The sequence below is a fragment of the Bufo gargarizans genome, chromosome 1, assembly GCF_014858855.1.
Source record: "Bufo gargarizans isolate SCDJY-AF-19 chromosome 1, ASM1485885v1, whole genome shotgun sequence".
NCBI lineage: Eukaryota > Metazoa > Chordata > Amphibia > Anura > Bufonidae > Bufo > Bufo gargarizans.
Window position 1 is genome coordinate 59,071,284 of NC_058080.1, and position 14,947 is coordinate 59,086,230.

The 14,947-nt window shown below is 46.1% G+C and overlaps 1 protein-coding gene across 3 annotated transcripts in view; it reads left to right on the forward strand.

Moving 5' to 3' along the window:
• FAM193A (family with sequence similarity 193 member A) overlaps positions 1–14,947 on the forward strand; it is a 92,452-nt gene that overhangs the window by 33,234 nt on the left and 44,271 nt on the right. For all 3 annotated transcript variants that reach the window (XM_044295553.1, XM_044295558.1, XM_044295565.1), the window contains exons 3-7: positions 4,600–4,845; positions 5,640–5,809; positions 7,548–7,715; positions 9,565–9,787; positions 9,909–10,033. In XM_044295553.1, coding sequence (XP_044151488.1) covers positions 4,600–4,845; positions 5,640–5,809; positions 7,548–7,715; positions 9,565–9,787; positions 9,909–10,033 — 932 coding nt within the window. The remainder of the gene's footprint in view (positions 1–4,599; positions 4,846–5,639; positions 5,810–7,547; positions 7,716–9,564; positions 9,788–9,908; positions 10,034–14,947) is intronic.

Sequence of the window (14,947 nt, forward strand, 5' to 3'; positions counted from 1 at the left end):
TAATTAATGGGAGCGCCTCCCTGGACCTCTGGATGCACCTCTGTCTATTCATAGTAATGTATTCGCTTCTGGGTACAGTGACAGGCAGAGATGATGAGAATACTTGTCCTTAGTCCTTGTGTTTTTTCAGGTTTTAAACATTGCTTACGTTCTCAGTATGGGGTCTTTGCGTGCCTCAGCCATTGGCAGTATAAGTGGGCCGCAGTACTGGCTGGTGCTATTGCTCCGCAGCTCTTACTTAAAGGGCTTGTCTCATCTGAGACATAGGTGGCATATCACTAGGATATCAAGACAATGAGACATGCTAAATTATATATCACTAGGGACCTGTGCCTATCTCCAGAACAGGACCCCCGACGTGAATGGAGCGCAGCCGCGCATGCATGGCCTCTGTTCATCGAAAATAGAGCGTGGGCTTGGCTTGCGTGGTGCACTCTCTATTAATTTCTATGGGACTTCCCTCTGTTTTTGGAACTCCCATAGAAATTATTGGAGAGCATGGTCCACTCCCCTTCACTTTTCGGGGGCCTGTTCTGGAGAGAGGTGCGGGACCCCACACCTATCTGACATTGGTGGCATATCTTAGCAATGTCTCGGAGGAGAGAACCTTTTAAATGGGGCTAAGCTGCCCAAGGGTAAAGCCACACGAGCAGTAGTATTTCATGCGGCCAAAACCCACCTGGGTGTATGGCGACACAATTTTATCACAAAATCATGCATCCATTTGTTGGCACTGGCGGGCAAGGCTGTTTGGGCTCCACCTTATTAGACAATGCCACACATACATCAGCCTTTTGTACTGGTTAGTGTGGAGGCCCCAGGGTCCGGACCCTCACTGATCGCACCTCCATGGCCTGTACTTAGAGGATAGATTTCTTGGTGTTCTCCTGTAGGATGGCGGCAATAATGTCTTTGACATATATCCTAGCAAACGGAAAGCAGAACCCAAGCTCGCCTGCCTGTTGTGACTGATCAGGATGTGCAGCCTGATGCTCTGCACCACAGCAATTATAACCTGTGATTGATGGCGCTTTTTTATGTTGTGCGCTGCACGGAGGTGACTGCTTCTTCCCAGCAGCGTGGTGGAGAAATCCCGTCCATGCGGCAGGCACTGCCTGTCTTCTGTGCACACGTCTTCTGTGCACAGTCACTGAGCACCTGCAATAAATCTGCCGGCTGCGCACGGTCCGAGGAACACTGCAAGGTAATGTGGGGCTGAACTTCCCAGTTTCACCTCTTCAATGTGTGGATAAACAAGGTTAGGGTGGGTTCACACTAGCGTTAGGGATTCTGTTATGGCTTTCCATTATAACAGAAAACAACGGAATCCACAAGATGGAAGGACGGATTCGTTCTTCTGCCCATAGACTTGTATTATGACAGAATGCAAAACGCAAGCCTTTAAAAGGCATTCCGTTTGCTTTCTGTCCTAATAGAAGTCTATGGGAAAGCATAACGGATCCGTCTTGGTCCCGTCATGCAAGACGGAAAACAAAGTCCTGTTGACAGGACTTTGTTTTCCGTCTTGCATAACGGGACCCAGACGGATCCGTTATGCTTTCCCATAGACTTCTATTAGGACAGAAAGCAAACGGAATGCCTTTTAAAGGCGTCCGTTTTGCATTCTGTCTAGGCATTCTGTTGTTTTCCGTTATAACGGAAAGCCATAACGGAATCCCTAGCGCTAGTGTTAACCCACCCTTATTTGGCAGCTCCGATGAAGTCGATGTCCCCTTCTGCCTCATGTATCCGCTCAAAATGTGCAGCTTGCATATGCAGAATTCCCACCTAGTTCTTAGGGGAAGATGGCGCGACTATGGGCTCTTTCACACCTGCGTTATTGTCTTCCGGCATAGAGTTCCGTCGTCGGGGCTCTATGCCGGAAGAATCCTGATCAGGATTATCCTAATGCATTCTGAATGGAGTGAAATCCGTTCAGGATGCATCAGGATGTCTTCAGTTCCGGAACGGAACGCTTTTTGGCCGGAGAAAATACCGCAGCATGCTGCGCTTTTTGCTCCGGCCAAAAGAACGGAAGACTTGCCGCAAGGCCGGATCCGGAATTAATGCCCATTGAAAGGCATTGATCCGGATCCGGCCTTAAGCTAAACGTCGTTTCGGCGCATTGCCGGATCCGACGTTTAGCTTTTTTAGAGTGGTTACCATGGCTGCCAGGACGCTAAAGTCCCGGCAGCCATGGTAAAGTGTAGTGGGGAGCGGGGGAGCAGTATACTTACCGTCCGTGCGGCTCCCGGGGCGCTCCAGAGTGACGTCAGGGCGTCCCGCGCGCATGGATGATGTGATCGCATGGCACGTCATCCATGCGCATGGGGCACTCTGACGTCACTCTGGAGCGCCCCGGGAGCCGCGCGGATGGTAAGTATACCGCTCCCCGCTCCAACTATGGCAACCAGGACTTTAATAGCGTCCTGGGTGCCATAGTAACACTGCAAGCATTTTGAAGACGGATCAGTCTTCAAATGCTTTCAGTACACTTGCGTTTTTCCGGATCCGGAGTGTAATTCCGGCAAGTGGAGTACACGCCGGATCCGGACAATGCAAGTGTGAAAGAGGCCTATCCTGGGCACCTTACTGCTCCCTTTGGATCTTCCGATTGCTCTGGTACAGATGTGCCTTCATAGGATGCTGTGCCATGAGAAGTGCCGCAGCAGGACTAGGGTCAGGCCTAGGACAGATCTGCTGGCAGTAGAAAGCAAAGTGCCAGCCTTACATCCTTGTCATATTTTGCTATAGACTCTATCTACGTTGACTTGGTGATGGATTCATGGACTCCAGTGGCACTTTAAGCGTGCCGCGCTATTTTTCCAGACTGGGATGGAGCCTCCCAACGATTATGAACATCGCCTTAAGATAAGGGCCGCATGGGGCCAAAAATCCAGAGTGCAAAGTGGATAAGATTTTAAGGACTAAATGCACACGATCAGGATTGCATGCGGATTTGTGTGTGGAAAATCCGCACCGTAGGTCATGTACATTGTATTCTATGAGAATTTGAAATTCTCAATGCACACGATGCTGATTTTTTCAGCGCGGTGTGGATTAAAAAATCAGCAGCATGTCAATTTATTGTATTTTTCCTGACCGGATTTTCTTCATTTACTTAGTAAATCCGCACCAATTGATGCTGATTGACCGCACAGATTTGCCTGCGAACACCGGCGCATTTCAGTGCGGATTTCTCCGCACGTGAATCCTGAACGTGTGCATGTACCCTAAAAATTCTTCTATACACTGTACAATTTCTGCTCTGGCACGCAAAGGTTAAAATTTGGGACAAATCTCCTGGTGGTTTATTCTACTGCAAAATACGTGGACATACCCTAAGGCTACATTCATATGAACGTATTTTGTTTCCGTGTTCGTTCCTTTTTTTTTTTTTTTTTTTTGCGAATAGGATGCGAACACATTCATTTCAATGGGTCCGCAAAAAATGCAGACAGCACGCTGTGTGCTATCCGCTTCCGTATGTCTGTTCCGTAGCCCCGCAAAAAAAATAGAACATGTCCTATTCTTGTCTGTTTTGCGGACAAGGATAGGCATTGTTACCATCGAGCTAAAAAAAAAAAAAAAACGCATACCATACGGACGTCATCTCTATTTTTATTTATTTTTAATTGGTGGACCGCAAAACGCATACGGTCATGTGAATGTAGCCTTAAGTGGCATTTATCATGTAGAGAAAGTTAATACAAGGCACTTACTAATGTATTGTGATCGTCCATATTGCTTCCTTTGCTAGCTGGATTCATTTTCCAATCACATTATACACTGTTAGTTTCCATGGTTACAGATCACCCTGTAATCCAGCAGCGGTGGCCATGATTGCACATTACAGAAAAGTGTCAGCCTTTCTGGTGGCAGAGACCACAGGAGTGATCGTAGACCAGTGTTTTAACCTACAATGTGCAATTAGGACCACCGCTGCTGGATTGCAGGATGGTCATAACCATGGAAACCACCAGTGTATAATGTGATAGAAAAATGAATCCAGCCAGCAAAGGAGGCAATATGGACAATCACAATACATTAGTAAGTGCTTGGTATTAACTTTAGCAAATGGCATGTATCGTGTAGAGAAAGTGAGACAACCCCTTTAATCTAATCTTTTTTTTTTTTTTTGCCATCGCTGCCCCTCTACCCCCTTCCTCCCCTTTTTGGGGGTCAGAACAGTAGCCTGTCCTCATAAAATTCAGGCTCCCATGGTATAGATCCTAGGTAGAGCTGAGGAGCCCATGAATGAAAGCATCTGGAACAGGGATCAGCAATGGCCAGCACTCCAGCTGTTCTAAAACTACAACTCCTAGTATCCTCCATTCACTTCTATGGGATTTATAAGAACAGCTGAGTAAGTGTGCATGCTGAGAGTTGTAGTTTATCAGCAGCTGTAGTGCCAAGGGTGCTGAAATTCTTTGCTAGCTCTTTTTCTTTTTTTTCTGTTAACGTCTCTTGAAAGTCTGAATTCAATGAAAATCATTGGGGAAGACGGAATTCACGTGTTTGGTGTCCTCCTGCTCAGCTCTAGTATTATGATTGGTTACCAAATAATTTAATAATATATATATTTTTTAACATTTTTAGGCACCCTTTACATTTGGCCTGGGTCAGAGAGCGCCCTACACCACGGGTGAGCATTGCCTCCTCTGCAGGAGTGAACGAAAGGACCTTACGCTCTCAGAGTGCGGCACAAAAAATTCAAGCAAACTAGCACTTTCCACATCTCCAAAATCCAATGCCAAGATGCACCTTCCCTTATGGGTATGCTCAGACTGCCGGCGGACGGTAGAAAGCGAGGATATCCACCCCACACCAGACCAATCATTAGTGGTAAGTCTGTGGACACGGTGCACCTTATTGTCCGATCTACCTGCAGGTTTTTGTTTGGCGCTGAACATTAGTCGAAACCCCCACTGATTTGACCTCTCTAACAAGTGAATGTAGAATAACTCATTGAAGTGATTGCTTTAAATGTAGGGTACATTTTTTTTTATTGAGGGTGCAGAATAATGTGTGAGGATTTGCACCTATGACACTGGCTGACCTGTGACATGTGCTCTTAGCCGCTGAAGACATCTGAGTTGGTCCCATGTGCATTGCTGAGAAAAATTATGTTTTATTATGTGCAAATGAGCCGTTAGGAGCAACGGGGGCGTTACCATTACACCTAGAGGCTCCACATTCTCTGCAAACACCATGCTTTTTTTACTTTGACAGGCCCAGGCAGTAAAAATGTCGTCACTAATGGTCCTGTCAATCAAAGTGCAGAGGGCGCGGCAGTTGCAGAGAGAGCAGAGCCTCTAGGTGTAATGGTAACGCCCCCGTTGCTCCTAGAGGCTCATTTGCATATATTAAAGCCTAATTTTTCTCAGCAATGCGGCCACATATGAACATGGGACCAACACAGAATGTCTTCAGCTGCCAAGCGCACATGTAACAGGTCAGCCAGTGTCATAGGTACAAATCTGCTGACAGGTGCTCTTTAAAGGTAAATGTATAGGAATGTAACACCATTGACTTCTATGGGATGTGAAGTTGATTTGGTGTGCACCGCCATCTGACTGTCATGTCGTGGTTCAGCTGCACTTGGAAATGTGTATTTTATTTTTTTTCTTCTCTTTTAGAGTCAAGATTTCCTTTTGCACATGCCACCGGGCAATAGCGGTTCAAAGCAGGAATCTGTTGGCGGAGGACGAATGTTAGTCGGAGCCCAGACTGTTGCACCCACTGTGGCCCTTAATAACTCTGCACCTCCTGAAATGTCGTGCGGTTGTGACGCTTGTAATGAGCGCAGGTAAGGCACATCATCAGTGAGACCACAAATGAGTTTGCAGCATTGTGAGCCATGCTGGGGAATTATCCTGTCATGTCACTCCCTGCATTGTTCATTGTCAGTAATAGATCTATAATCTGTGATAATGAGGTGGTGGAGCTTTCATTTATGGCACTGCAGGGAAGTAGGAGGACGCCTGCTTGTAACCTGTGGGATATATGGAATCGCTAGCATTCTTCTCGCTGGAAGACACGAATATTGAGATGTCTTCAAATGCTGCGTGTCTCTGCAAACAGCTTAACTTGTCACTTGAGAGGTGGGCATTGCTAGAATGAAAGGGGTCCTCCTCTGTGTGAGGTCCAATGAAGTCTGTTCTCTTGTAGCTTTAGATACATGGTGCCTAACGTCTAAAGGCCGCAGAGTTAGTCCTTTCAGCAGCTCATCAATTATTGATAACCCAACGTGAGGGTATGTAAAGGGAAGCTTACTTACCTGCTTCCTGGCGTTGGCTCCCCGCTCCTCCCCCTTCCCGGCCTGTGACGCTCTGCTGGGCTCCCTCGCCGTAAACACCGGCAGGCAATCACTGGCCACGGTGGTGACCAGATCCCCTTGCGTCATGTGCCCATTTGTCATGATGATAGAGGAGCCAGTCCCCGAAGCAGCAGGTGATTGGCTACGACGATGTCAAACTGGAAGTTGACATCAAGGAAGCCCAGAGGAGGCCAGGAGGAGAAGTTGCCGGGAGTCGTGCACTGAAGCACTTCCCTTAGGGTTCAATCACACGTCCGCAATTCTTTTTCCGGATCCGTTCTGAATTTTGTGGACCCGGAACAGGTGCTATCCGCATTTCTGGGTCCGCAGTGTCCTACTGCAGACAAGAAAAGGCATTTTCTATTAGAGTGCGGAACACACATTGCCTGTGTCCGTGTTTTGCAGATCCGCAATTTGCGGCTAGGCAAAACGCCTATGGACGTGTGAATGGACCCTTACGGGTCTGGTAAACAACCACTTTGCTAATACTCCGATACACATTGATAATATGGCAACCATTGTGCCTCAGGCTCCATGATGCTTTGGGCTATGTTCACACTTGAATCGTGGTTTCTGCTTATAAAGGAACAAGGCCATGCATATTACACACTATTGATACAGGTCTGACATTCACTTATCAGGGGCCTGTTCATACAGCGAATTTTGGTCGTAGGTCATAATCTGGAGTGTATTCCGATAGAGAAACCAATGCTGTTTCTGCTGCGGTTCTTTACCTTGAATGCTTCAGGCCTGCTTGCTGCTTAGCGCCATTGAATTACGTTAAACCGCTAGTGGACACCCACCATGGCTTCAATCGATGTCTGTCCAGGCACCCCGCCAAGATGGGACATGTCTCTTCTTGGCACGGTCGCTACTTTAAACCGCTGGCCTGCGAGCAAGAGCTGCAGACAGACACCACACAGAGGTTGCTGGAATTTTGGTGCGGCGTTGGCACCTAAATTCCTCTGGCAGATTCCACTGTGTCCAAATGGAACCCATTGTTTTAGCAGGAAAAATAGCCCCGTGTAGCAATATGCTTCCCTTCAGATCTGACAGCAGTGTGAACAGTGACATAGCTGCTCATTGGGATGTTTTGAAGGGCTGCAAAGCTTTTCATTGTGGTAAATGTGTCTGTTTTGGCTGAAGGACCCTGGTCCTTCCCATTTACATAGGAATACATTGTGATTTAAAGGTCTGGTGAAGCTGTTTTTCTCCTTTTTATTTTTAGGGAAATTTCAGCAGAGACTGAACGGGAATCCCAGCAGCTGCAAAATTACTGGTCAGATGTACGGTACATGATTCGTTGCATATACCGTCAAGCTGGAACGCCATTGGCGGATGACCAGGACCAGTCACTGGTGCCAGAGAAGGATGGAATGAAAGACTTGGTAGATAGGTAAATGTACAAGGAGGATGAGCCTGCGGTGTACATGAGTTGTAATACAGAATTCCTCGAAGGTGATCAGGTCTTTGTGTTGGGGTTAAAGCCTCACCTCTTTCTTTTCTCTAACCTTGCATACTGCAAATACATATAAAAAAAAAAAGTAGAGGTCCTTCCCTTAGATAACATGGGCCATAGACACAGTGGACAGGGGGGGGCCTCGATGACTTCTGAGTTTTCGCATCCTCTGTGACCTGTACAGAGGTCATTGTACAAGGAAACAATAGATAAGCTCTGACCATCACCTATTGTGAATGGTGGATCCTGTCTTATCTGTACACAGAGGTGATATCATTACAGGCAGGATTAAAATGAGAGATAAGCAGGTAACTGCAGTAAAGTGATCTGTACAGACCAAGAAGCGGTGCAATGCGAAAACTGCAGGTTTTTATGGATATTATTTAAATATAGATATTAATGTGGAAAATTTAAAAATAACCACCAAAATTTCTTTAATGATGTTGAACATAAAAAAAAGATATAAAAAAAGTCTATACTAAATTATCAAAAAATCTATGTAGACATTTATTAAAACTTTTACGCCGCTTTGTTTCATCAAAAAGTCACAATTTATGGTGCACGATATATTTGCACCATAATTTGAAAATTTTTCAGCTTCCCGACACTCTTCTGTCGTAGAATTCAGTTTCTGGCACACAAAGTGAGTAATTTATTAAGACATCCGCCCCTTAATAAATTAGGATCATCTTACTCTAGCAAAGGGGGATCAAGACTGTCGTATGGGGACACCAGTCTTGGCTTAATGGCCCCCAGCATGTGTGTGGCAATCAAAAAGCATCATGAGCTCCCCCCCCCTTGTAGGCTTCTGTAAAATCACAAAAAACAATGGTATAATAAAATTACTGAAACCTGCCGCTCCACCACAGCAGGGGAACGGGACCACCATTGGCATCAATGGTTAGCCCCTTTAATTCGGTGTTAAAGGGGTTGTTGGGGTTCAGAGCTGAACCCAGACATACCCATTATTTCAACCCGGCAGTTCCCCCTGATGATGGCATCGCAGCAGTTCATGCTCCGATGCTCTCCTTTGCCCTGCTCTGGATAGCCCAGGGCAAGGGCTCTTTTATTTACAATAACACACTGATGTGCGGGCTTTAGCGCTGCCCTAGCCATTTTACAGGCTAGGGCAGCTCTAAAATCCACCCATCAGTGCCGGTGACGTCACCGGGATCACTGCTGGGCGGAAGCCTATGCCTGACAGCCCCATGGAGCGCCTGGTTCGTCACCGGAATTCCAGAAAATGCATTTGCCCTGCGCGATTTAGCGCAGGGCAAAGGAGAGCATTGGAGCATGAACTGCTCTGATGCTCAAGTCAGGGGGGCTGCCTGGGTGAAAATGGGCATATTCAGTTCTGAACCCGGACAGCCCTTTTAATAATTACTTTATCAATCTGTGTTCCCTCAAGGAATCGGCGATTTGGATTCTTCTTTCCCCTATGTGCTACACTAAGGCCTCATGCACATGGCTGTTGTTTTGCTGCGGCTCGGATGCGGACCCATTCACCTTAATGGGGCCGCAAAAGATGTGGACAGCACTCGGTGGCCCCACAAAAAAAATATAACCTGTCTTATTCTTGTCCGCGTTTTGCTGACAAGAATAGGCAGTTATATTAATGGCTGTCCGTGCCGCTCCGCAAATTGCGGAAAGCACACAGACGCCATCCGTCTTTTGCGGACCGCAAAACACACAACAGTCGTGTGCATGTAGCCTAACTCTTTAGCCAAATACTTACTTACAAAGCTACTTGACCTACCTTTGACTCCTCTCGCCTTGATATATGCAGGTTATGTGAAAGGGACCCTTACCAGTTGTATCAACGCTTAGAGCAGCAAGCACGAGAGTACGTCCTGGAGATGAAAGTCCGTCTACTCAAGCACTTGTCACTGGGCTTTAAGGTGGCCCCAAACAAACCTCCTCAAGCTCACCAATTCATCTCCCTCCTCCTAGAAGAATACAGTGCCCTCTGTCAGGCGGCATGCACAATCGGCACCTTCCTCATCACTTTGGTATGAACAAAATGACTCTCCATGTTGTGTGCTCTAAAACAGTGTACCTTTTAGTAGCAGGTAATATCTTTTGAGAGTTTAATTTGCAGGTTTCCTTTTTTTTGTATTTTCGGAACTGCAGGAAAATGAACATTTGAAGAAATTCCAGGTGACGTGGGAACTGCACAATAAGCATCTTTTTGAAAACTTGGTGTTTTCTGAACCGTTACTCCAAAATAGCTTACCGGCGCTGGTTTCACAGTTAAGGTAATGTGCCTTCAGTGCTGAAAACTCATGATCCGGATTTTTTCTTTCTTCCTAATCTTCGTTGTGATTTGGGTACTGCTTGATGCACAGGGCACTGGTCTGTGCAGTTATTGATCTTTAAAATGAGTCTTGCCATTTAAAACAACAGTAAACACAGAAAATACACAAAAAAAGAAAATCTTCAATCGACCTCTATGAATCTCCTTTCTTCCTTTACGCTGGGTTCACACCTGAGCGTTTTACAGCGCGTTCAAACGCGCTGTAAAACGCTCAACACATGAAAACCAATTCTTCCCTATGGCCCTGGTTCACACCTGGGCGTTTTACAGCGCGTACATGAGCTTCTTTGGGGCGTTTTGTCGCGCGTTCCCGTACATAGACATTCGGGAACGCGCGACAATGAGCGTTCGCTTGTCTCTGTATGCGCGATTGTGGACGCCGGTACAATCGCGCATACAGAGCGCTCCTTTCGAACGCTCAGGTGTGAACCCAGTGTTAAACTTAAAAATGAGAAATATACGGTATATAGAGAAATCCGTGTTCCAGTAAATCAGCCCTCCTCCTCCTCACTGTCCTTTTGTCTGGCTGTAAGACACATGGCTGCAGCAGGCGCCTCCTCCCTCTGCAGTGTGTTCCCTACATGACTATTTCGGGCACATACAGACTGACACACTGAGGAAAAGGTCTCCTTCTTACTTTTATATTTAATTTTAGGTTAAAGGGGTTATCTGGGAAAAGATATTGATGATCTATCCTCAGTATAGGCCGTTAATAACATATATGTGGTGGTCCGCCACCCGGGACCCCCTCTCATCTGTTAGAAGAGGCCAGGCGCTCAGTAAACACAGCGGCCTCTTCCTAGGTCAGTGACGTCACTGTAAATCGACCTTGTTGCAGCTCAGCCCCATTCAAGTTCGATGGCACTGAGCTGCAATGCCGAGCACAGACATTATCCAGTGTATGACGCCGTGCTTGGTTAGCCCCAGTGACCACTGCGTCTTCCTGAAACATCTGACCAGTGGGTGTGCCTGGACTTGGACCCCCGCTGATGTTTCAGCAAAATAAGTATTTTCACCCAATCCTTCGAAGCTGCCGCTAAAAGTGTCTGACAGCAGCTTTCTCCACTCCTCACATTAATACACATATACAGATCAGTGTTTGTGTATGGGGAAGTCGGGGAGAGAACTGTCGTCCGTAAGCTATTGAATGTGTATGGCCACCGTTACAGGGCTTGTTCTATGGTATATCGCCTTGAAAAAACCCTTTGTAAGGAAGGTTCTCTGACAATTCCTTGGTCCTGGGAACCCAAGCAAACAGCGGTTATCAATGATGAAACCTGGCAGCAAGTGTTGCATTCCTTGTAGCATTACCACGGAAGAATTACAGCATTAAAAGGGGTTTCTGGCTAGAAATCCCATTTTTATATATCATTAAGGGGGTTCAAGGCTAATAAAGGGTTTCTCTTTGTTCAATATCTTCCTCTCTGGGTCAGATTGGACAGCAGATAGAAAGAACATCCCTTGCTGTGTAGGGCCCAATCTGTCCTGCAGAACAGACAGACCTTTGATTTGAATGACTATTGTGTAACTTCTTAAAGGGCCTTTCCTGGAAAAGATAATGATGACATCCTCAGTATAGGTCATCATTATTACATCAGCGGGGGTCAGAGTCCGGGCGCCCCTGCCGATCAGCTGTTTCAGGGAGCCGCTGCTCTCACCGAAGCTCTGGGGATCAATGCAGGCGCCCTGCAGTTTTCCAAGGACAGCGCCATACGTCATATAGTGGCAGTGCTTGATATTGCAGCTTAGCCCCATTCAAGTCAACTAGGCTAACTCCCAACCATGTAATGTATATGGAGCCTCCAGACAATTGTCTCTTGTATATGGCCTGCTTTTGATCCATTTGGGTCCCAGCGGGTGGACACTTTATAATGAGCTTCTTGTCAAGAGACTCTTCTAATAAGTAGGGATGGTACAAACCTCGGAACCTCTTTAAATGGTGCTCATTCCTGTTAATGGACTGCAAAGTAAGAATGCTTTCAAAAATTGAAGTGTTAATTTTTATCAATTAAAATAAGAAATTTATATCCAATCAGTCTGTGCTGTGACCACCCTTTGCCTCCAGCATCAGTTCTCATGGGCACATGTGCACACCGTTTTTGAAGGAACTGGTTAGAGAGGTTGTCACAAACATCTTGGAGAACCACAGATCTTTTGTGGATGTAGGCTTGCTCCGATCCTTTTGTGTCCATGTAATCCTGGACAAACTCAATGATGTTGAGATCAGGGAATATCACTTCTAGGACTCCTTCTTTACACCTAAGGCTACTTTCACACCTCTGGTTTTAGTTCCAGCAGAGAATTGCCTGCCAGAACTCCCGGGTCCGGCACTACCGGATGTGAAGGCAACGTCCGCCGGTCTCATTAAGTATAGTGGGGTCCGATGGAGATCCGTATGCATTTCGGCAGACAAATGGAGACCCAGCCGGACACAAACCAATGCATGCTGCGGTTTGTGTCTGGCCGATTCTCCACTTGTCTGCCGGAACAGCCATGTTGGAGTTTCACACCAGAGTTGTGGAAGTGGCATAAGACTGTTCTTAACCACTCCACATCCGCCCATAAGATATAAACGTCCTATGTGCTTCCTGTCCCGGTGGTCATGTGACCGCCGGGGCCGGGAGAGTGCAGGAGCTGACGGGTCTTCCACAGACGTCGATCAGCCCTACACTGAGGCTGTACAGCGCAGTATACCGCTGTACAGTGTCTTTGGGGGCTGTATTTCCCCTGTAACTGGGGCTACTATGTCAGCCCCAGTTACAGGAGAAATCAATAGTGTTAAAAAAAAAAAGAGTGAATCTTGTATGACCTTTATGGGGGACGCAAAGTGTAAAATAAAAAAAACCAAAAAAGGTTTCACATATAAAAAAAAATAATTCCCCAATTATGTAATTAAAAAAAGTTTAAAACAGAAAAAATAAGACATATTTAGTATTGCAGCGTCCGTAACGGCCTGCTCTATAAATATCACATGAGCCACCCCGTCCGATAAACACCATAAAAAGTGTCAAAAAAAGCAATTTTTGTCACCTTTTAGCACAAGTGCAACACCAAGTGATCAAAAAGGCGTATGTCCCACAAAATGGTACCAATAAATCTGTCACCTCATCCCGCAAAAAATGAGCCCCTACATAAGAAAATCACTCAAAAAAATAAAAAAACTATAGCTCAGAACATGAAGACATTAAAGGGATTCTGTCACCTCCCCTAACCCAAAATCCGATTTTAAAGCAGCCATGCAGCACAGCTTACCTTGATTAGGCTGTGCTCTTCCATCTTGTAATCCGTCCAGTAGTTTCTGTAAAAAACGACTTTGATTGATATGTAAATGTGTCCTGAAGGTGCCCAGAGGGGCGTTTTTTTCTTCTTAGAGAGCCCAGTACCGCCCCTCTTTCAGTGCCCAGCCCGCCTTCCTTGTACTGTCTAACCGCCGCCCCCAGCCTGCCACAGCCTCTCCTCCCCCTCCCTCACGCCGAACGAACTCTCGCACAGGCGCAGTACCCACTGAGGGCTGCGCCTGTGCGATCAGCAGGAGACTGAGGGCAGGAGCTTCATCCTCGTCACTGGGCATGCGCCGAGCCCAGTGACGTCCGATGCTCGCTCTTCCCTGCTGACTGAGGGAAGAGCGAGCATCGGACGTCACTGGGCTCGGGGCATGCCCAGTGACGAGGACGAAGCTCCTGCCCTCAGTCTCCTGCAGATCGAACTGGCGCAGCCCTCAGTGGGTACTGCGCCTGTGCGAGAGTTCGTTCGGCCGTGAGGGAGGGGGAGGAGAGGCTGTGGGCGGTTAGACAGTCGCAAGGAAGGCGGGCTGGGCACTGTAAGAGGGGCGTTACTGGGCTCACTAAGGGGAACAAAACGCCCCTCTGGGCACCTTCAGGGCTAATTTGCATAACCATAAGTCGTTTTTTACAGAAACTACTGGACGGATTACAAGATGGAAGAGCACAGCCTAATCAAGGTAAGCTGTGCTGCATGGCTACTTCAAAATCGGATTTTGGGTTAGGGGAGGTGACAGAATCCCTTTTAAAACATCATTTTTTTTTTTTCAAAAATGCTATTAATGTGTTCAAGTGAAATAAATAAAAAAGTATACATATTGGGTATCGCCGCGTCCATAACAACCAGCTCTATAAAAATATCCCATGACCTAACCCCTCAGATGAACACCGTAAAAAAAAAAAAACGGGCAAAATTTTTTTGGGTCACCTTATGTCACCAAGCGATTAAAAAGGCGTATGCCCCCCAAAATAGTACTAATCAAAGTCACTTCATCCTGCAAAAAATGAGACCCTAACTAAGACAATCGGTCAAAAAATAAAAATGCTATGGCTCTGACTATGGAGACACTAAAACATCATATTTTTTTTTGTTTCAAAAATGCTATTATAAATAAGAAAAAGCATACTTATTAGGTATTGCCACATCCGTAACAACCTGCTGTATAAAAATGTCACAGACCTAACCCCTCAGGTGAACGCTGTAAATAGAAATAAATAAAAACGGTGCTAAAACAACCAATTTTATGGTCACCTTGCCCCATAAAGTGTAATAATGATGGTCAAAAATCATATGTACATAAATATGGTACCTATAAAAACTTCAACTTTTCCTGCAAAAAAACGAGCCCCTGCACAAGACGTGCAGGGGCTCTTTTTTTTGCAGGAAAAGTTGAAGTTTTAGTTTTTCTGCCAATCGTCTTGATTGGCTGAATATGGCGTTCGGAAAATGGAGACACAAAAACATTTTTTTTTTTTCAAAAATGCTTTATTTTGTAAAACTGAAAAGAAAGTAGACATATTTGATATCATTGCATCCGTAACAACCTGGTCTATAAAGATAGCACATGATTTAC